The 23,236-nt window shown below is 48.6% G+C and overlaps 2 protein-coding genes across 6 annotated transcripts in view; one reads left to right on the forward strand and one right to left on the reverse strand.

Moving 5' to 3' along the window:
• RALY (RALY heterogeneous nuclear ribonucleoprotein) overlaps nt 1-2,523 on the forward strand; it is a 129,832-nt gene extending 127,309 nt beyond the window's left edge. For 4 of the 5 annotated variants that reach the window (XM_053958492.1, XM_053958496.1, XM_053958494.1 and 1 more), the window contains 2 exons: nt 623-671; nt 896-2,523. In XM_053958492.1, the coding sequence (XP_053814467.1) occupies nt 623-667 (45 nt within the window). In that variant the 3' untranslated portion in view covers nt 668-671; nt 896-2,523. The remainder of the gene's footprint in view (nt 1-622; nt 672-895) is intronic. The other variant, XM_053958493.1, reaches the window with a different exon arrangement.
• Nucleotides 2,524-11,431: 8,908 nt separating this feature from the next.
• Nucleotides 11,432-22,120, reverse strand: EIF2S2 (eukaryotic translation initiation factor 2 subunit beta). The gene is given in 10 exon segments (XM_053958745.1): nt 11,432-11,906; nt 13,283-13,368; nt 13,777-13,833; nt 14,638-14,786; nt 15,201-15,301; nt 15,587-15,722; nt 16,696-16,745; nt 16,748-16,798; nt 17,693-17,876; nt 21,998-22,120. Coding segments are annotated over 10 exon segments (1,005 nt in total). The 5' UTR covers nt 22,013-22,120; the 3' UTR covers nt 11,432-11,730.
• Nucleotides 22,121-23,236: the final 1,116 nt, after the last annotated feature.

The following is a 23,236-nucleotide window of genomic DNA, read 5'->3' on the forward strand; positions in this document are numbered from 1 at the left end:
TCAGCACCATTATTGTGGCCTTTAGAGTGCTGGATGAGTGTTACCATTACGGATAACGAGTTCTGCTGCAAACTGGGACCATTCCTGTGTTCAGCAGCAGAATCAGGACACTGATTTGCCTTCGTGGACTGAGGCACCTTGGTAGCACTGGGCAGTTCCAGGGAACAAAAAACAGGATGAGAGGAAATGGCCTCAAAGTGTGCCAGGGGAGGTTTAGATTGGAGATCAGGGAAATTTCTTCACTGAAAAGAAGAAATGGTCAGGCATTGGAACTGAGAAGTGAACGTGGGAGGTGCTGGGTTAATGGCTGGACTTGATCTTGGAAGTCTTTTCCAATCTGAATGATTCTGTGATTCTATTGCTTCCAAGGCCTGGGGGAATTGCACAGCCCAGGTCTGTTTGGCAGAGCCATTTCAGAATCAGGAGCCAGAGGAAATCGGTGGTTTTGCCTGGTGTCCATACCAGGTGTGTTTTGTAGCTCGTCCATCACGCTGAGCACCCTGGCACTGCTCTCCCACAGCAGGGGACCAGCTGGTGACCACATGTGAGGTGTCCCAGTGTCCCAGGCAGGGCAGGAGGGACACAGGGTGATTCACTGTTTGTGGTTCCCTTTCCCCTGCAGGAGAACAGCCATTACACAGACGTGGAGGATGCCAGGCTACAGTAACCAGGTACAGCTCCCGTGCTGCTAATGGAGCCAAAGCTCTCGTTCTGTGCCTCTTGGGCCTGGGGGGTTGCTGCTTCAGGAGAGGCTCTTTTCACTGATCCTCTGTGTTTTCCTAGCATGGAGCTTGGCTGCTCAGCTGGGTCACTGGCCAGCCTTCACCCCCTTTCCTGAGTGACAAATCTCTGGGGTTCAAGGACAGTGCTGTAGCTCCCCCTTCTCTCCTTGCAGCTGTGAGCAACGGTGTGAGGAAAGCACGAAGCTAAACCCTGTCCTGGCACGTTGAGCAAGGCGAGCTGAATGGAAGTGCTGCTGTCATCTCTACCTGGCATTCAAGGAGAAACATGGCCCGACATCTTCCATCCATCTGTAAAGCAAAGGCAAAGAAAACTCATCCTCCCAGCAGATCCCCACTACCCCTGCAATGGATTTGGAGCTCTGCAGCCGGCAGAGGAGGCAGGAGCCAGACCTGCACAACCCAGAGCCACCACAGAGACCAGGAGAGCAGGTGTGTCCCCAGGGCAGCCAGAGGTGTTCTAGAGCTGCTTGCAGGAGAGCAGAGAGAGCTCAGCCCAGCCCAATAAAGACATTTTTCCTGTGTGAGGTGAGAGCCAGAGCATTTCTGACTGAGGGAAAAGTAGTGTCTCAGTCTGGACAGTTTGTGTTCTTGTGCTGAAGATCCTGTTGATCAGAGGCTGTGGGGTGAGCTGTCCTCCAGCACGGCCACCTCCTGCCACCTCTCTTGTGCCCCATGAGCTGCTGTGTGTCCACAGTCACTTCCAGGTGGAAAGGAGTCGATGCTGGAGCAGCTGCTGTGCTCTGGGAAGCTGCTTGAGGAGGGAAGGGGAGAGGAATCTGCAGGCAAGCAAGTGACCCCAAGCAGGAGAAAGCAAGAAAACATCACCCTCAGTTGGTTTGGTGTGCTCCTTGTCCACCGTGTCAGGGCTGAGCAAGCCTGTGCAGAGTGAGGGGTGTGGATGAGACCCTTTCCTTGGACCAGCTGCTCCTGGAAGGCATGTGGAGCACCCAACTCCTACAGCCTGGAGCCAGAGACATCAGCCCCTTCCCTGGCTGCCCACACCTCCTCCTGCCCCAGTCAGGGCACGGCAGGAGCGTGGTGCCACCGCTCCGCTCCTGCCTGAGCTCCATGGCCAGGGTGACAGCGTGCCCGAGGCTGGCACAGGGAATGCCCCAGGCACGGTGTATGTGGGTGGGCAGCACCTCCCCTGCTCCCCACCTCCCAGCTGCTGTGCCCCCTGCCCCGTGCTGCGAGCTCATCGTGGGACCCTGCAGCTGAGAGGCCTCAGCCGTTCTCTCGTTTCTCCTTCTTGGGCTCCTCCCGTTTTCCCGGGGACTGAAACTCACACAGCACTTTACTCACACCTGGTGTGTCCTGCCTGCCCCTTCCCCTCCTGAACACACACACACACACAGCAGTGCTTGGAACCCAAAGCAGAGTCCACACCTTCCCCCTGGCCAGTCCCTCCCACACAACACCTGGGTGGTCCTGAGTGCTCCAACCTCATCCACAGCATCTCTTGGAAGGGTGAAGGGTAAACAGCTCCAGGGGTGACACTTCCCTGCCCCTGGCACCATCCTGGAGCACGCATGGCTCTTGAAGCACAAAGTTTTCTTTGCATTTCTTAGTTTGGGCTGCTTGAGGAGGGGTTGGAGGGAGACCCGTGCTTGCCCCGCCCTTGCCCGGTTCCTGTGCAAGGTCTGCACTGAGTTGTCCCGAGCTGTTCTCCAGGCCTGGAGAGATGAGCTGCAGGTTTGGCTGTGAACTGACTGTGCTGCTGCTGTTTGGGAGAGAAGTGACCTTGTACATACGATCCTGTATAATAAAAGAAAGAATCTAATTTGCTTCCCCTCTCCTCTCTGCCATACACACACACTTGTTTCTTCTATTCCAAACAAGTCTTTTTTTTCCTTTCCAAGTCTTTTTTCCCTTTCCCTCAGCTCTGCCCACAGGATTTACTTTTCCTTGCCCAAGGTATATCCCACTGGGCTGAGCAAAACATCTGTGTTCACAGGAGTTCTGGGGCTTTCCCCTGGAGGCTTGGAAGGCTTCCCCTGCTTCTTTGATGCAGGAGAGCAGGGGCCAAATCCAGGCCTTTAATTTCTGGACTTTGCACTGGTCCAGCTCATAAGAGATGGAAAAATCTGGCTGCTTTGCCAGGTTGTACAAGCCAGCAGTGCTAAAAACTGCTCCTTAAGCAAGTGTTGCTCTGGGTGACACCAGAGCAGTGTCAGGAGGGACCAGTGACCCCGAATGGTTGGAGTTGGAAAGGGCCTTAAAGATGATCTCCTGGGGACACCTTCCAGGTTTCTCCAAGGCCCATCCAGCCTGGATGGGTTCTTTGTGGCTGAGCCACCTTCCAGCCCTGGAGAGCAAAACTGCCTGAGTTTATGGTGGGTCTGAGATGTTTGAGCATCCACCTGTCCATCCTTGCTGCCATCAGTCCACTCCAAGGTGAGACAGCGGCAGCATCAGGCTGATGCTTGGGTGTTTGTGGCTGGAAGGAGGAACAACAGGAGGGGGAAAAAAACCCCAAACCAAACCAAGTCAAACTGGCTGTCAAGAAGATGAGAATCAGCCCAACCTTCAGTCTGCTGAGCCATATACCCAGCTCTGAGAGCTGCAGGGCCTCAGGGGCTGAGGCTGCTCGCTCCAGCTCAGCTTTGGAGCACAGACAAGGCCTCCCAGCAAAGAGCTGCTTTGGTTTTGTTCATTACTTTGGGAGGAGAGAGAGGGGCTCCCAGCAGGCCCCTGCAGGGCAGTTCACTCTGCTCTTGGCTGTGGGTGGGGCCCCAAGGACAGCAGTTCTGGGTTTGGTGCTCAGCGAGGTCTGTCTGTGAGCGTGCAGAGAACCCAGGTGAGGGGGCAGCAGGGGGTGGGAAAGGGACACTCCTGACCCCTCCTGACCCCCACCCTTTGGGCCAGAAAGCACCTGCAGAGCTCCCTGCTGGCTCCACTGGTCTGTCAGGAGAGGAATGGGGACCCAGGAGGGGTCACCCCTGCTCTGAGCATGGTTTTGCCACAGACCCATTTAGGATGGAAAGCCCTCTAAGGCCATCCAGTCCAACTTCCCCCAGCTCTGCCAAGGCCATCACTGACCCATTTCCCCAAGTGCACATCACCTTTTTTAAACCCCTCCAGGGATGAGGACTCCACCACTGCCCTGGGCAAGCTGTTCCAATGCCTGACCAACACAAAAAGACAACATTTTCCATAATACCCAACCTAAACCTCCCCTGGCACAACCTGAGGCCATTTCCTCTTGTCCTATGCCTTGATAGCTGGGGAAAGAGACCAGCCCCCAGCCACATGCCATAAAGGAGGGAGATTCTCCTTAGCCCTACTCTTGTTGCTGATGTATTTACAACCACATTTTTTATTGTCTTCTACATTTATCTGGCAGTAGCCAGATAAATTCAAGGTGAGCTTTGACCCTTCTTATTTTCTCCCTGCATAACCCCATGACGTCCTTGTAGTTGTTCTAAATTGCCTCCCTGTTCTTCCAAAAGTCAAAATTCTTCTTTTCTCGTTAGTTCCAAGCAGAAGTTCAGCCAAGCCAATTTTCTTCCCCACCTCATCTTTTGGCTCACAGGCACAGCCAGCTCCTGGCCCTTTAGGGTTGTCCTGCCTAACAGAGGTGTGGTCCTCCCCAAGGCCCTTTAAACATCCGTGACATAAAAAGATGTGTCACATCCCATTAGCTCTTGAATGACTGTAAAGGCTCCCACCCTATTTGCACTCAACCTCCTTTTCCATGGTCCAGTGTCCCCACGGAGTCACTCCCTGTAAATTGTCCCTGCTGGGATGTGGGAAGACAAGGGTTGGGCCAGTCCATTCTCTCCAGAACAACCCCGCAGGCAACAATTAATTCCACATCTGCATATTCTAAAGAAAAGTGACCAACAAAAACTGAGCAGCTCAACTGAACATACACAGTTGCCATGGTGTGAGCTTGAAAAAATAAATAAAGCTTTTGTGAAAGACTTTCCCCACCAGCCACAGAGGGAAGGTCCCATTCCCAAGTGTCCTGGACCTCACCTGGCTTCTCACTTGCGCTGCTGTTTGCTCCCATCCCATCAGTGGCAAAAGCAGCGTGGTCTTGCTTAGAAACACCCTCAAAGTCTCAGTCCCTGCTGCCTTGCCTGCACCTCTGCAAAGGAAACGGGAGTGTCTGAGGCTGCTGACACAATTTGGGTTAAATGGCTTGGCATGGCACCAGCAGATGTGCAGGAAGCTTTGGTGCTCTGGTTTCCCCATGCTGGCCTGGACAGGCATTAGAGCAGCAGAGCAGGGTTCCTCCAGTCCCAAATGCTCCTTCCATTGCTTCTGGGCATGGACAAACAATCACTGGGGCCAAAATGCCTGCAATCATTCATTCAGACTGAGTCAGGAGATGCAACAAAACCCCCCACTGACTTTATTAACTCCATTGACTTTAATGAGCATCACAGTTCCAGGCTGTGCAGCACTTGGGGAGCATTTCATTTACTGCGGCTGTAACAGGACTGTCCTTTGGGGAATTTGTGAGAGCCACTTGCTGTGTCTGTCACAGTGGTTGTAATCCCTCCTGTATTGTCTTCTTGTTAACTGCAGGAGGCTCAATTCCCTCTTCTTGATGCCTCAGGTTTTAGCTTTTATATTTTCAGATTCTGAGCTGCTTTAGTGTGTAAGTCTGGGCCTCATATTAAGCTCTTCACAGAGTAGGGAGACAAAACAATTCCTGCTCTAGCTGGGGACCAAGGACAAATGATCCAAATCTCAGGCCCAAGAACATACACAATGGCAGAATGAAGAAAGAAAAACAAGAAGGATGGGACTTCATAACCTAAAGCTGTAATTGGAGAATTAACCCCAATATGCAAATGGAGCAGAACTTATGAGAGTGTGAGACCCCTGTGACTGGTTGTGCATTTTGTGGCCATTTTGGTTGTGCTGCCCAAGGTGGATCCACTGAGGTTTCTTAATAACCCCTACTTTATTCTTTAGCTCCATCTAGTCTCTGTTCTAGGTCAGCCTTCACAAGGCATCATTCTCAATAAAGTTTTGCATGTGGAGATGTGGTCAAAAACCCCACAGGCTCCTGGTGGGGAGTTGTGGAGCCTGACCCTCCTCTGGCAGGAAAACACCCTCAAGCCTTGGATGGGGACATGGTGCCAAAGGACTCAGCCACAGAGAATGCTCTGCCTGCCCTGCACAGAGGGCATGTGGCAGGATGGACACCCTGCACTGGTCCAGCAAGAAAACACCGAGCTCAGCACCTTTCCTTGCCCAATTTCCTCCCTGGCAGGGGGATCATTGCCTCTGCCAGGCTGGCCCAGGCACAAGGGTGCAGAGCCCCCAGGACCCTTTGGGTTTGCTCAGAGCTTCCTCGTGCTGGGCGAGCCTGAGCCAGGTGTGGTGAGGAGAGCAGGTCTGGCAGCTCAGCTGGGACAGCCCCTCCTGGGCTGCACCCTGTGCTCCAGCTCAGCCCCTCCCTGCTGTCCCCACAGGTCAGAGTGGCTCGTGTGCTGCTTTGGGCCAGCTCAGGAGTGGCCTCTGTGCCCACAGCACGTCCAGAGGGACACAGGGGCTCCAGCCCCAGCACACTCCACCTCTTCAAGCCCAGGGATGTTCTTGGCCAGGGGCAGGATTTAAAATAAAGGTCACCTCCCTCATCCAGAACAAAGAGTAGAGGGATACAATGTGCTTCAGCACATTGTTTAAATGAATTTTGGGAAAGTGGAGAAGGTCTGGAATTAAAAACAAACTGCCATGTGTGCAATATTCGAGACTCCATAGGCAGCCCTGAGCAAGGGCTTTCCCACCAACAGGGAAACTTGAACAGCCACACCTCGAGCCCGAATCACCACATCAGGAGAACCCCAGACAGCTCCTTCAGAAGAATAAAGAAAGCAACCACTCCTCCCTCTCTTGTCCAAGGGTGTCAGGGAGGGTGGAGGCAAGGCAGCAAAGAAAAATGTTTTAAGTTTAATTTCAGATGAGCTCACATTTCTCAGAACTTATTTCTTCACTGCCTTGGGGAAAAATGGCAATTTTTGTGCTGAACAAAAACAAAGTACAAGGCCTGCAGCAGGCTCTGAGGGCCATGAGCAGCATAGAGACATTTCAGTCCACAAAAGGAAAACTGTAACTGAATTTTTTTTTTATTAGCCTTCTGTGCCTTATTTTCAAAATGAATCACATTAAGATTTCCTCCCTGTAATAAAGCAACTGACACTGGTATCAATCAGGGCACAAACTGCTTCCACAGTCTTGCTTCCCCCCAGTGCAGCTCTCTCACAGCGAAGAAAGAAATACACCAAACTTATGAGATAATTACCCAAAGCAGGGCTGGGGGAAGAACAAATGGATTTTAAAAGTGATTTGCTTTACCTTAGAATGTAGAATTAAGGATGCTGCTTCTGTTAGAAGAAGCAGAACTTCTGTGAGTCCAGAGACCACTGTGGGGGATGCAATGGGCTGAAGAGGGAGGGAGGGTCAGAGGTACCACACATTTCTGGTGGGTACTGGGCAGAAAAATGCTTCCCAACACAGAGGTAAAGTGGTGACTGCTTTATTCCAGAATTATGCAGGTGTTTGCAATGTGCCAAAAGGAGAAAGGATGAACAGCAAGGAATGAGCCTGTCTGTACAGACAAGAGCAGAGGGAAGTGAGGGAGTATTTTTCTTCTGGTGAGGAAAACCCAATTCCTTGGGTTTGTTGGGCAGCAACACATTTCCAGGGCCAGCTGGAATTTCTCCTTCTGTAAAAAGAACTGCTCCCTTGGGCTTGGGACAGACTGACAACCATCCTGTATCAAGGATATGTAAGAGTGTAAGGGATGTGCTGTGATACCTCTGTGAATGTTTATGTAGAGCTTATCTATATCCACGTATGGTGAAACACCTACAGGAAAAGCTGTCTTCAGGCTTTTCCTAAAAACTAAAGACTGGCTGAATGACTGATGGCACTGCCCTGTTTTCATCACTGAAATAGATAAAATAATGAAAGAGCTAAGATAATTAGTAAAAAAAGCTAAGATAATGAAAGAGCTGCAAACACCAAACTTGTTAGCCCAGAGACTGAAGCCAGGTGAGGTCCCTTCAAAGCAGAGGCTTGTCCAGGTGAGATAATGTGTTAATGATCAGCACCAGCCCCTGAGCTTGTTTCTCTTTAGGAGAAAAAGATGTTTCACTTTAGGAGGAAGATACTGCCACATAACATCTTCCCAAAAGCCTTTTTCCTGCCCCAGTCACAAGATCATTTAAACAACTGATCAGAGCAACCTTTCTGCTCCCTCAGCTCCTGCATTTGGGGGAAAGGACACGTGGAATTGTGCTCCTTTCTCTGCCATAGGATTTCACTGTTCACCCACAATCCTTTCAGCTATTAAGCCAAACTGGAGCCACATGATTTTTCCCAAGGTGGACAAACCCCTGGAACCAGAGCAAGCTGTGAACTGCCAGCTGTCCCTACAAATGCAGAGAGCAGAATGAGGGGCAGAACCAGCCAGGTCCAGCCTAACCCTGGCTGCTCCCATGGCCACTGAGGCAATCCACCCCTCTGCAGACTCCAGCTGTGGGCCTGCTGGCACTGCTGCAAAAACCAGGAAAGGTTTTCACCAGGACAGCCTTGTCCTGATCCCCCTGTGACCTGGGTCCTCGGCTACTCTGGCAACAAGGCACTGACCTTCACCATGGCAGAACAACTCAGAAAGAAAATTGAGCAATTCCTTCAGGAGCTGGAGAGGCTTTGCAGTTTGTCTTCATCCAGAATCTGAACTGCTAAGTTCTTGTGCAGCTACTGATTTCTGTTCAATGTCTGTGCTCAAACCCTTCTCACAGCCTGGCCTCTCACCTTCTTGGATACTATTCAGTAATCTGGAATAAACCTCTAGGGGAAAACTGAGCACAGGGGCAGAACAGAGAGCTGGAGAAACGTTATTCAGAGATGAACAGATAAATTCTAATGATTCTCAGCAGTCAGCATCACACTCAACTTCCCATTTTCTTGATTTTCAGCAACTTCCTGCTGTTTCTATTCCTGTGCCTTCCCCCCAGCCACCACCAGGACCTTTAATCAGGTCCTTTCACCTGATTAAAGCTCAACACCCCCTGCAGTTTGTGACAAACCCTGTCCTGGTAGCAGCAGCTCTGAAAATCTGCTCTTTTCCTCTCCTTGCTGACAACCCCAGGTGCCCCAGTCTCCCTGAGAAGCTGCCCCAGAGCTGCCCCAAACCCCAGATCTCAGGCTGTGGCTGCCATACCTGGAGGACACGCAGCACACAACGTCACAGTCTGGGACCAACCAGGAACTCCCAGCTCTCCATGGAGCCATTTCATAAATGCTTCTCCTTTACACCAGCTGTGGTTACAAAAATGATTAAATTCTTGCTCTGGCCAGAAGCTCCCAGCAATGGAGTTTATTCTCACTGATTTTCACAGCAACCACCAGTGATTTCAGCAGAACAGAAGCACACGAGCCCCAGGGCAGCTGATCCCACTGGATTTGTGCTCAGTTAGGGGATGAGATGTCCCCAAACCCTTGAGCTGCAACCACCTGACAGCAGAGATAAAAGCACATCCTGGCAGAAGTGGGGATAAAGAGATTGCTCTTCCAAGGCATCAGTAAGGCTCAGGCTGACTGACCACAACAGCAACTCTGTCTGTGCTCCCAGCACCTCCAGGGACAAGTCTCAGATGATTTTCTCTTGAATGTTCTGGGCTGGAACATGTTTCACCTTCACTGCTGGGAAGGAACAGCCCTGCATTGTTCAGATTACTTGGATCAGGTGGAGAACTGGGCATGGCAAAATCCACGGAGAAGGAGCAGCCCAGCTCTTGTTCACACAGGGACTTTCAGTACCTACAATCTGGCTCCCACATCTCCACACAGCCAATTTTCAGCTCAGAGAGAAAAAAAACATGGACAAAACCAGCTCTGCCTCCAAAAAGGTATCTGCACACAGACACAGGGAACCGCAGCTCCTCTGTTAAGAGCTCCATCCCTAAGCTGCTTTCTCACAGCCAGCTCAAGTAAAACCTTTTTACCTCTGAACACAACTGCACTTCAAACTCACATCAGCTTCACAGGCAGCATGCGACATTTGTGTTCATACAACATTATTTGAATGTACTGTGAAGTTTTTCCTAAAAAAAAAAATAAGCCCCAACTGGTATCTGCTCCTAGACAGGCTTTTCCTGCATTGGTGAGGTTATTATTATTCCACAGCAGGATCTGAGCCTATAGCTCAAGATGCTGCACTCAAATATCAGTCATTAAAAGCCTTCAGGGTTTCATGCACAGACTCAAAGCACATCTACAAAATACACCTCAAACTCTCCTGCAAGCCAGAGCTCACAGCTGAGAGGTTGGAACAATGATTTATTCCTTTATTAACTTGGATCTTTTTGATCCCATTTCACTAAATCAAGCTTTTCATTTAAAGCACTGAAATACAACACCAACTCAAGGCCACACTGTATTTTTTAAAGTATGTTAAAGGTATTTGACCCAGGGAAGAACAAGCATTTAAAAACAAAGTATCATTGCTCTTCAGCTATTTCAGGGTGTCCCACCAGCAAGTCACCAAATCAAAGAGGCAACTCATACTTCTCCAAGGTTTAACCCCCAACAGGAGACTCTTTGCTAGAGGAAGAAACAAGAATACAACAATAATGTTACAAGAGGCACTGATCCTGGCTTTATTCACTTTGAGATACATCCAACATTGTTATAGCTCACTTGAAATTCAAAATGCTTTAAAGAAACCAACCATAAAACCTCGATTTTCCACCTTACAGTGCTGTCAAAGTTTTCAAATAGCAAGTGAGTGACTCCCCAGCAATACTGTGCTCTGTGTTAACATACAAAGGTTAAAACTTAGTAGAAACCCTTCAAGTTGTGGTGTTTGCTGTATTGCCTTCAGAAGGACCAGCTCCCCTGGGGAGGAGGCTGCTCCCCTGACCCGCAGGGGTGGGTGCCCGGGGCCCTGAGCTGCCGCACCTTTCCCTCCCCCTGGGACATTTTGGCAACCAAGTGACAACTGTTCCCACTTCTGCAACCCAGGGGGGACCTTCACTCCCCATCTGCATCCCCAGCTGGAAGAACTTCTACACAAAACTCAGCAAGGACAGCACCAGGTGTCCCCTCGAGGCCACTGACACTGCCAGCAGAGGAAGGGCATGGGAAGATCCTGAAGCAGAAAGTGTTAATTTGGAACCCAAATTACTTGGCAGTATCTCCTGCAAATTCAGGATTTATAGAAGACTGTGTTGCAGCCACCATACAATGACATTTATACCTATTACTTGTTTTTTGCTTCATTTAGATTCTTTTTAAAGTGATGAAGAGTGCAGGACTTCTGAAATATAAATGTCTATTAGAAATTGCAAAATTTAGTACTATGACACTAGGAAAACTTACAGTACAGTTTATTGATTCTGTGTTAAGATTCAGCACCAATCTGGTGTCTGAACTGTCTCAGAGCTATTTTTGCCTAATTAAGCCTGTGCACAAGGCACCCATGGCTGTACAAGCAGGAGCAGGGCTCATGTTGGCCTGTCAGCCCTGGGACTCTGTGACTGGTTTCTCTGTTTCATGACAGTATAACTAAAATAAGCCTGTTATGTAAAAGCAAAATAACCTTTATCTTAAACCCTCATTCTGGGTCTTGGACATAGCCAGTGACATACCTGCAGAACAACACACCAACCATTCCCACCTGTGTTTGAAGAGGAAACTGAAGGAAAAATCCAAATCCAAGACACTCACTGTTATAGTATCTTTAATTTATCTTGTCTTTTACAGAAGTCTGAATGAATTAAAAAGCACCTCCTTTCCCACCACGCTCCTTACAGTTGGTAAAATATATTCAATGAGCAAATGTATGTGAACAGCTTGAGGATCTGCATCTTGCAAGGATTTCACAGACCAATCAATCAAAAGCCAAATTTCTTGTTGTTTTTACAACCTCGCTTTAACACAATGGTAAATCCACTCCGATTGCAAACCTGTCCAGTCCCATCTCCCCAGAACACTCTGCCAACTCCAGTGTTGGTTAGCAAACCTAGTTAGCTTTGGCACGGAGCTGTGCTCTCTTGCCTGTGACAGCCTGGAAGCCTGTTTTGATGCTGGCCACGGAGCAGCGGGAGTGGCAGGTCTCGCACTGCAGGAAGTATAGCCGGGTGTCCTTCTGCAGGATGGTGTCAGGGGAGCGGCACGTGTGGCAGGTGACGTACTCCTCTGCAGGGGAACAAAGGGCAGTCAGCCCTGCTGCTGCTGCACAGCTCTCTGCAAAAGCTGCTCAAACACACCCACCGGCTCACAGGGGCTGATTGTGAACATTAAAAATCATCTCTGGTTAACCAAGAGGAGGTTCTGTGTGCTACATGAGGCACTGATGTAGCAGCCAGAGGCCCTGCAAGCCTCCCTGGCTGTCACTTGCCTAAGGTAAGAAATGCCGAGCCATAACGACTGGACCAAAGCAGCCCCTCTTCTGCCCTCGGACCCTCGTTATCTCTCTGTAAGACCATGGGTCATATTCGCCTGACCCTGGCGACTGGACAATTTCCCAAACCCCTGCACCCTATATAAAGCCCCATTTCTGCCCAGTTTGGCAGAAGAGCTGTCACTGAAACCCTTGGCAGGAGCTGCCAATAAAGACACCTCTGTGGAACCTCACACAGCCTTCTCCTCTCTCTCCCTGCGTCTGCCGAGGCACTCAGCGAGCAAAGAGCTGAAACCACTGAAGAGCTGAATTCACCAAAGAGCTGAAATCACTTAAGAGCTGAGCTGCTTGCTAAGATTGCCCGTGGCTGGGAGCTTGCCTGAGGCACCTGGACAGGTTGTGCTCATCAGCCCAGCGCTATCCGGGACCCCTACGGCAGCCGGGGTCGGACGGGAACCCCAGGCCACACTGCACTGACACTGTTTTAATGTTAATAACTGGTACAGATTTCCCACTGGTGCTCCTCTGCTGAGGCAGCACTGCCAGGTGTCAGCAGCTCTGGTACTGACACAGCACTAAAGCAGGAGCTTTGGGACACATAATCTGAGTCCTCTGACTCTGGCACCAAAATTTTTGGGGATTCTTTAAGGAACATTCTTTAACCTCACGCTTACACGATTTCTAAAAGGTACACAGGAGAAAATTCCACTAAGATGTGGACTCAAGTCTTCTCTCTTTGTCAAAAAGGGACACCAGCATTCATGGGAAATTTATACAGTGCTTTTATAGAACATTTTTCTGATAAATTTTGGAACAAAAAAGGCATTTGAACAGAAATTTATCTTAACACTGCATCTGTCAATTCACGGGTACAACAGACTGCAAAATCAACAATTACTGTTGTTTTCCACAGTCCTCATTAAAGCCAAGATATGAGGCTCAGATAAAAACAAGCAGTTCTCAAATGCTGTTTTCCTTGCCATGCTTTAGTGCAGGACAGAGTACAGCCCATAGTCTAACCATGGCAGAACCACCTGTATTTGCACTATTCCATGATAAAGGAAAGTTGTGGCTCCTCAGCCTCCTCCATGGTGGGCACACACCTGGGCCATACATGGGCATCACAAGGGGGCTGAGAGAAATCTGCAGTGGGAAAGGGAGTTCTACTTACTGATATATCTTCTCAAGACATTTTCTATCTGTTTTTGCTGGAATCTTCCTTTGATTACCAGTTGGTTGTTACCATCTATTGAACCACTAATTGAAAAAAGAAAATTAATTATTTGATTTGCACGTGTGAAGCACTAAAACAAATCAGGAACATGAAGCAAGACAAGGATATATTCTTCAAGAGGAGCACAGACAGAACTGTGTTGTAGGGACAAAAAAAAAAAAAAAGCAAAATTCTGAGGTACTTAAGAGCTACTTCCTACAGGAAGTTTTGCCCTCACCTGTCTCAGGGGAGTGAACAAGACCATTCCCTTGGACTTGGAGTTTCCCCCTGTACCTCCTCACTAAAATGTTCTCTCCTCAATCACCCAGCACAGTGCTGAAGTGCAGGGAACAAAAGCCTCATGTTCTAGCACATCTATATAGATCTAACCTCAAAAATGTTATATTTGAGCAATATCAATCCTGAGCACACACACAGCCCAGCAGCCTTACCTTGTACCCAATTCTGCCAACAAAAATGCCAGGAGATGTTTTGGCTGACGATGTAATCTAAAAATAAAGTAAGGAAATGTTTAACCTTCCCCCTTCAGAGAAATTTGATATTTATACAGGACTGGCAGGATAAATCCAATTTAAGTTAGAAAGTTTCAAAGGGAGCAGTGCCAGGGGTCTGCACCAAAGAGCAGTCCACACAAAAAAATCTTCCCATTGTTCCCAACTCAAAATTACAGCAACTAGTGAAAAGAAGTTTTCTATTACAGATTTTTCATTTTTACTGTCCCAACCCCTGAAAAAACATTAGTAGCTACCATTAAAAACTCCCCTTAGTACACAACCCAGATCCTCAGCAGGGTTTCACCAGGCCTGTTTTCTGGCACATTTCTGATACCCATCAGATCTGCATTCCCAGAAATGCTCACAAAGAACAGAGCTGCCTTCACAAGACAAATAATTAAGACAGGTATCACTGCAGGAAACAGTGGGAAAACACTACTGGAGTCCATATCATTTATCAAGAGAACAGCATTTGTAGACAGCTCAAATTAGAAAGAACTTTTCCCACCCTTCTCCTCAAGGCTTGAACATAAATGTCACTGTTGACCCAACTTGCCAGAACCCAATGAACTCACCAAGTTTCAGCCCATATATCATTTTCATGATTTGAGTATAAAATTAGAAATTATCTCAATAAATCATGTTCAGAGTTATCTTCTCACAGAGAAATGTAACGAGCTCTCTGACTGAAATAGCTTCCACTCCTGGTTTGCCACAGTCACTTGCCAGAGAACTCTACAGGAGCACAGAGCAGTGTATCCATCTGCTATTCCTGGGAAATCCAAAGGGGAAACTTACAATTTGCAGATATCTGTGAAGTTGACAAAAGACGTTTTCTTGGTCCCTACTCTCACAACCTGCGGGGGCTTCATGACAAATTTCCGCTTCTCTCCAGCCACCATGTCCGGGTTCTTTTCCCGCATGATGTTAAAAACTCTATTGAGCAACTGCAAAAGAAGGGATTCACACCCACATGAGCATTTGCCATTCCTCAAAGTACCTCACCTCTAAAAGCCACCTGAAACAGCATTCACAGTGAGTGTCAGACTACCTTTGCCTAAGAGCATTTGCCCACATGCTTCAGAACACATTTGTTGTGTTATCACACGTTGTGATAAATGCAAAATCCCAACACTGCTTCCCCAAGGGTTTGCTCTGCCCATGGCAGAGGTGTTTGAACTATGATAATATTGCCCCCCATGAAAATGACTGTGATACAAGACATGCCTTGTTAGCTTCTGCTCATGATCTACTGACTACATGTCCTTCACTCTGAAGTTAGAAATAGGAAATACGAGCATAAGGCTCTACTGATACAGATGAACATGGAAAATATGTTTTAAAAGTCTCTGGAACGTTACCTCATCATATGTGTAGTCCCTTTCTGAGCCTGCCCACGCAGGTCCTGACTGAAGGCTAAAAGAAATTCCATCATCTTTTTTGCTATCTTCATCCTCAAATGCTGTAAGGAAAGTTTTTGGGGATTCATTAAGAAATATTCTTTAACCTCATGCTTACACGATTTCTAAAAGGTACACAGGAGAAAATTCCACTAAGATGTGGACTCAAGTCTTCTCTCTTTGTCAAAAAGGGACACCAGCATTCATGGGAAATTTATACAGTGCTTTTATAGAACATTTTTCTGATAAATTTTGGAACAAAAAAGGCATTTGAACAGAACATATTCACATACAAGGTGGACTACATTTCACTTCTGACATCTCACAGAGCTAGGTTATACTTCTACCTTCATCCTTCTCCATTATCTCATCTTCATCTGGAAACTTCACATTCTTCTTTTTCTTCTTTTTATTGCCCAGCATGATATCAAGGTCATCTTCAGGTTCTACTGTCTCTGGCACATCTCCTTCAATTTTCAATTCCTGCAAATTAGTAAGACTGTAGTTTATCCATGTTAACCACAGCCCTCCACAGCACCAGAAATAACACCAGCTGTGCACTATAGAGGCAAATACTGGTGACACCCACCACAGGCCTGAAAGCCAACAGGTAAGAATGGAATCCCAGCATGTTCAAGAGAGCTCTATACCCTGCACTACTGCCATCAGCAGGGCCAGATTTGCACCTTCTGGCTAGCCAGGAACAAGGTCAGACTGCACTTAAAGACAGCAGCCATCTGAGGACAGCAGGGAGCAAAACACCCTTCATGGCAGCAGTAAGGGAAAGCAAAGCTGTGCTACTCTGTTATCACAATTCTGCACACTGAAAGAACACAGAACAAGTATTCTGTCTCCTGAGGCAGATCAGAGGAACATTTTCTTCCCCCAAAAGACAGAATCTGAAAAGGAGGTTTATGCATAACATAACATTTCTCTGTCCTCTTGCTCTCTGGGCTTGCCAGTTACACTGACATGTGATACAAAAACACTACTTGGAATAAAACTTGAGAAGAGTAAAAATATCTTGTACACCTTCTGGAACACAGCACAGTAGCCAATCCTTTCTAAAGAAAACACCAGAGTGAAAACAGATTTCTTGGCAGATATGTGCACTTCATTTGAAGTGCTGGCCTTTAGAGGACTGTTCTGTGTGTGTGGCTTCTGACATCCAGTTATCTCTCTAACCCCAAAAGACAATTAACCTTGAGGTTAATCAGCCCTTCCTACAGACTAGTGAATTACTTGCTCTTTGTGCAGAGCAGGCAGGTTTTTCCACTTCTGGACAAAAAGCCCAGGCAGGAACAACATGTTCATAAAAAAAAAAAAAAAGACAGACATGTAAAGTTTAGTTATGAACTGCACCAAGACACAATGACAGACTTGAGACAACTCCTGCCAATCTCAAGAAAATAGAAGTAACAGAGTTTTCAGCCATAGTCAAGTTATCTAAACAAACCTTTACACCTTCTTCTGCTTCATCTATATCAAATATCTTTTTCGTTTTTTCTTCTTTTTCTTTTGATTGAAGAAGTTTAAATCATCCAAGTCATCTGTTGTATCTAAAAAACAAAGGATTGCCTAAAGAAGTGTAACTGTAGAAACAGTTCAGACATTAAGGCTTCTAATTGACATCCAAACCTTTAAAATATCACAGTAAGATACAAGCAATGATCTGTAACCCCTATGGATATCCTTCAGGTTTGAAGAGATCATTCCCCTCTGCCCCCAAATACTGTTTTAGTTTCTGCACCTTCTAACTCTGTCTTTTGATTCTTTAAATGTTTAATCTTTCTGCTGTACAAGATAAATTAGTCACTTTTGTCATTAGAGATGCTTGGACAAAAAATGAGAAGTGCAGGAGGAAGATGCAGTTTTTTTGGCCTGCAGGAGGAGCCAATTTTATCAACAAACTGGATCTAAGCTAATGGCACTCTCTGAATTAGGTAATCTCGAAATTACATTGGCCTCAATTTAAAAAGCAAGGCTTTATACACAATCACACACTTCCTGAAAGATTCCAAAGAACACTCTGGTTATCACTTTCAGAATTGCCCAAAAACTAGAAACTCCTTTAACCATGTTTCTGTTATTCACACTATTGCTTAACTATCCAAATGGAAAAAGCCATAATTGTGGAATTACTGCAACAACTGCACGTGGAAGATTTAAAACTTCACACTATTTTAGAGAATCTCTTTTCAGTGCCTTACACAAAGGACTGTTTGAGTTAGAAAACTGGAAATTATGTAAGCCCCTGGGAGCTTGGTGGTGTCTGTGAACATGATTCCAAGCAAGAGGGCAAGCTGCCCTCCAAACAGGCAGCAGAGATCACTCACAAATCTCTGAACACACCAAGGCTCTGGCATTATACTCTGGGATGCCAAATTCTTGAGAATGGGCCTGTAGTCTCAAAAGAGCAGCTTTGGGAGTTTATCTACATGGATTCACTTTACCTTTCTTCCTGCTGTCTTCTTCATCTGCTTCAACATCTTTGTCTTCTGTTGGCTCTGGTTCAACTTCTTTTGTTTCTGACTGCTGAGTCTCTTCTGTTTGTGTGTCTCCTCCTCCTTCCTCATCCAGCATGAAGGGCTTCTTCTTTTTCTTCTTCTTCTTGCTCATAGTAGGATCGAAAATCATCTGTAAAAGTCAAGAGCTCCTTAGCAGCTCATTAATCACCCCCCATTTATTATTTGTAACACTTTTCCCAAACTGCTCCTCGGCTTCAACCTCAACTGTGTCAATTACAAGGGAAAACTGAAAGAGTTCATAGCCCCTGCAACTTTTCCCGTAGTCCAAGTTTCCTGTCACCAATTTATTAGTGCAGCTGAAAAATATTAAAGCTGTGACTCTGACAGACTGGCTACCATCTCTATTTTATCACCATTATGGACTCCAATTTTGCAGCAATACAGCACCACTCAACAAAGAAAATTTAACCCCACCAAAGCACATGGTGTGATCACAAATCACTTCCACTTGTGAGACACACTAATTCCCAGATTTATTCAAGGCAAGATTTGCCAAGCACTCTCTTGACAAGAACACTCTGGATGAGGAGGAAACCTAGAAGGGGCTGGTGATACAGGAAGACCTGCATCAGCTCTGAACACTGTGAAACAGCAAAGGTCTAATCCTTCTCCCTCCCCAGAGTGAAAAACTGAACCTCAGACACCAAGTGATTAAAAGCTCATTAATGAGCTCTTTAGCCAGCAAAGCAGCTTAATTCACCTTGTCTGGCTGTGAAGAAGGCACTAACCCCAGACTCACTTTTAACCTATTCATCATCTGCAGACCTGAGGGATTCATTCCAACACATTAAAGCTTTTTGTTTCACTTCAGACACAAGCTGACATCCCAGCTGTTGGTCAGTTTGTTACACACATCTGCCTGGACTGTCACACCATAGTTTATATTAAATACAACCATTTTAGACACCTTCTCTAATGTTCCTTATCCAGTAATGGAAGAACGTTCTCACAGAGCTGTACTTCACCATCATGAACACCCTCACTCAGGAAAGAGCCAGTACCTAACCAAGGAGCAGCTCTCCAACTTCTTGCCCAGCTACCCCCTGAAGTCTGGTGGTTTCCCTCTCCCCACAACACAACCTTTCCTTGCATTTCTCATTCTCCTACACATGCTGTTCTTGTCATATTCTTCCCATTTTCTGAAACATACATGTTTCATACAGGCTCTACTAAAGGCATCAAACTGCTCATATGGGTGTCTGCAGCACAACATCCCCAAAGACTGCACATACACGGGGGCCCCTAAGGCTTTCAAACTGCTGAAGTGGGTCTTCAGTTGCACACATTGTGCTGGAATGATCTTCAAAAGAAAGCCAGAGGGCTTTTCTCTGCTGCTTCCATAATAGTGGTGTGAATCATGCTGCTGCAATGCACAGAAATCACAGCATGTCCAACTGGTTCCACGTCTGCTTCCTCCTGGACCTCCCCAGCCTGCTGGGACAGCGGGAGAGCTGCCTGCATGGGCTCAGTGCACAGCCTTGGGATCGAGCACAACGGGCTGACTCATTTCCATAAAGATGCTCTGCAAGACTCTGAAAAGGTTTTTATTGTCTCATGAGAAACAAACCTAAGATCATGCCTTGATCAGATATAACAGTTTCTAAGAAGGAACCAGCCCACCCACCCCAAATCTCTCTTTTTGTGAGGGAAAAGACATCTGGACCACCATAAACTGAACACACCAAGACAACTCCTGGATACAGGAGATTGATTTTCAGCATCAAACCCAGGTGGCCTTGGGCAGGGCCACCCCAGCCAGGCAGGGCAAGCCAGGCTTCTGCACACCCAACACCTACTCAGAACATGGCACACTCCACAACCTGAGGAGGAGGATGCCTAAGCCTGAAATGTTTTGTTCACCAGTGGCTTCAAGAAGCACTCAGCAGGAGCCTTGGGTCACGTTTGCTTTAACAAGTCATGACATAAATGAACCAGCCTGATAACCCAGCCAGTCATGTTCTGGCTTTCTGAGGCAGGTGTTTCCAAACTTTCTTTATTCCTTTTCTCTGCTCAGCACATTGGCTTAGTCTGAACTTTATGATACCAGTTAGTGCTGACAAACTACAAAGCTGCAGATTTTCTGCTGAAGGAACCTCAGCCCCCAGCACAAACACAACAAACCTGGATGCTTTTCCTGGGTGAAAAAAAATTATAAATTCCCATCCTGTTTCTGCTCACAGAGCCAAATATGGGGTTTTCTCCTCTGTAGACCACAGGGTTCCTTCTCACATCCATCTCCATATACCTGCTCCTTACTTCAAGTGCCTACACAGTCCAAATGCCAACTTACAGAAAATTAGCAAGTGAACAAACAGAGGGGGGAAACAGAATCAAGGTTTCATAGACCAAATGCAACTCAAGACTGAAGCCAATGAACCTCTGAACTGCTGTGACAGTGCAAGTGGCAGGGATTCCAAGAGAAGCCACAAATAAATCCCATTTCCTTAGTCTGAACAAACACAGGCATGTCTAAGAAGCAGACATCACCCCTGCCCTGATCAAGTCAGTTCAGGCCTCCTTACACTACACTGCCTTATGTCTAGGGTGAGGGGAAAAATTACTGAGACCAAGCAGCACTTAAATTTGACAAGACACAGCACTCTCTAGTATTATTGCCTGAAGCTTCACAAAACCGCAGGGCTCAAAGAACTTTTAGATCTTCAGTGGGATTATGTACTTTGTAGGATTTTTAACAAAGTGAACAGACATTAACAGACCACTTCTCACAATTGTGCCTGTGCTGCCCCAGCTCTGGGCAGCACTCAGGGATGTTCCCAGCAAGGAGCTTCATTCATACACAACTCTGAAAACTTTAAGCTACAGCTCAAAACAATGAACCTCTTATCATCTATCCCAGTTTCCAGTGTTAAATTTGTCTTCATGTGTCGTCACCCTCACAGGCTTTAAAAAGTTTCACCAACTTAACATCAATATCAAAGTATTTGGCTCCCAGTAACCAGAGACCAGCGTTCTGGGAGGCACCTGCACTCACTGCACACCAGCCTGAAAAACAGTGCCAGCTCCACTGTGTTATTTGCCATCATCTTTATTCTCTGTCACACAAAGCAGCCCAGAGGTGCAACTTCACTACGGATCCCAGGAATCACCTCAACATCAAATTAACCCACTATGCAAGAAAACCAGTTTTACTGATACAAACTAAATTCAAAGCAGGACACTCCATGAACTGCTCCATGGCCCTGTGATCACCTGAGTCAGACAGCACCTGATGCAAGCATTCCCGAGTGCAGAGAACAGCCCAGACACGAGAACTGCAGCTCCCATGACACATCTAGGCACCAAAATGCAACTCATTCATTCTAGATGTTAAAGCAGCTGAGTAAGTCAGTCACAGCTACCACTAAAATAAGTCGTAATTATACCAGTTCTCCTTTATGACGTAGGACAAGCCTCTTTCCAAGGCTTGAGTGATCACTTTGCTTTGAAGGAAACAAGCCACACAGGTATTTTAAACACCAGAGAGAAGACACAAAGCCAGAAGCAGCCATCTCCTGGATCCAGCTGGAGCAGCTTCCCACGGGTTACAGCAGGCTGATGAGCACCTCACACACGGAAAACTTTCCTTTTCCCCACGAGAGCAATGGAAATGAGGCCAGTAAGGCTGCCAATACAGGGCATTTACAACAACTGAAAAATTTCTCAGACACGGATGTATCAACTTCCCCGGTACTGTGCCTAAACAAACACCGCCAGATCCGGAAAACGTTTAGTTATTATTTGTGCAGATGTTGCTACTCGGCTTTCAAGGTTAAAATACGAGATATTAAAGCTCCAGAAAGCGAGCGGTAACTGCCTAAACGCCGCGTTTCGCTAAAGAGCGCAGAACTCGATGGAGCAGCGGTGGCGGTGCCATCTGCCTCCCTCTCCGGCTTCTCCGCGCCAGGGGCGGCAGCCGGCAGCACACCGGGAGCTCCCGGCCTTCCCGGGACTCGCAGCCCTAGCACACACCCGCGGGGCCACCGGGGCTCCAGGCAAGGCGGCGGCCCCGCGTCCGGCCCGGCCTGCGCTCCCCGCGCTGCCTCAGGCCCGGCCCGGCCCGGCGGGACCCCCGCCCGCCCCGGCCCCGGCCCCGGCCTCGGTCCCACGCAGGGCGGAGGCCGCGCTCGCCGCAGGCCTCAGGCCCGGCGCCCACATGGCGGCGGCCCCGGCGCGGCGCGGCCCCCGGGCGAGGCTCTCCCGCGGGCGGCGGCGGCGGCCGGCGGCTCTCACCTCGTCGCCGGACATGTCTGCGGCGGGGCCGCGGGCCGGAGGGGCCGGGTCGGTCGGTGCCGCGGGGTCAGTCCGTGCTCGGCTCTTGCATCAGCGCCGCGCGCCCGCCCCGCCCCGCGCCTGCGCGCGCCCGCCGCGCCGCCTCGCGCGACTTGCGGCCGTTCCCGCGCTGCGCACGCGCCGGGCGGCGGCGGGAGCGCTGAGGGCAGCGCTGAGGGGCGGGGAACGGAACGGAGCGGGATGGAATGCAATTCAATTCCTGCCGTGTTCGCACAGCCCCGGGATCCCAGCACGGAGCGGGCTGGGGGGGACCACAGGGCGGCGGCTGGTCTAAACTCCCAGCTCCGGCAGGGCCATCCCAGAGCACATCGGATGGGGCTGCGTCCAGACGGTTCTGGAATGTCTCCAGTGAGGGATGCTCCACACCCTCCCTGAGCAGCCTGTTCAATGCTCGGTCTCTGCACGGGAAAGAATTTCCTCCTCCTGTCCAGGTGGAACTGCCTGGGCATCAGTCCCTGCCCGTTCCTCTGGTGCCATTGCTGGGCCCCAGGGAGCAGAGCCTGCTCTGCCCTCCCTGCACACAGGGACAGCCAGGGCTCAGGGCCCCTCTCACTGGGGCTCCTCTCCAGGCTGAGCAGCTCCAGCTCCCTCAGCCTTTCCTGGGCACCGAGATGCTCCAGGCCCTTGCTCAGCTGTGCAGCCTCTGCTGGCCCCGCTCCGGGAGCTCCCTGTCCCTGCTGTGCTGAGGAGCCAGAGCTGGACACAGCACTCCAGATGTGCCTCACAGGGCTGAGCAGAGGGACTGAATCCCCTGCCTGACCTGCTGGCAATGCTGTTCCCAGTGCTTTCCAGGATCCCAGTGGCCCCTCGGCCACAAGAACACACTGCTGGCTTGTGGAGCGTTTCTTGTCCACCAGGACCCTGAGGTCTTTCTCCACAAAGCTGCTTCCCAGCAGGTTGGCCCCAGCCTGTGCAGGTGCCTGGGGCTGTTCCTCCCCAGGTGCAGGACCCTGCCTTGGCCCTTGCTGGATTTCAGAAGGTTCCTCTGCCCATCCCCAGCCTGCTGAGATCCCTCTGAGGGGATGCACAGCGACCCTGGTGGGGAGGGATGGACCGCCTCATCCAAGTCATTGATGAGCAAGTTCAACAATAGCGGGCCCAGGAGAGAACCCTGGGGAAACCACTAATGACAGGCCTCCAGCTGTGCCACTGTTCTTTTGGTGTTGGGATGTTGGCATT

The sequence above is a fragment of the Vidua chalybeata genome, chromosome 17, assembly GCF_026979565.1.
Source record: "Vidua chalybeata isolate OUT-0048 chromosome 17, bVidCha1 merged haplotype, whole genome shotgun sequence".
Classification (NCBI taxonomy): Eukaryota; Metazoa; Chordata; class Aves; order Passeriformes; family Viduidae; genus Vidua; species Vidua chalybeata.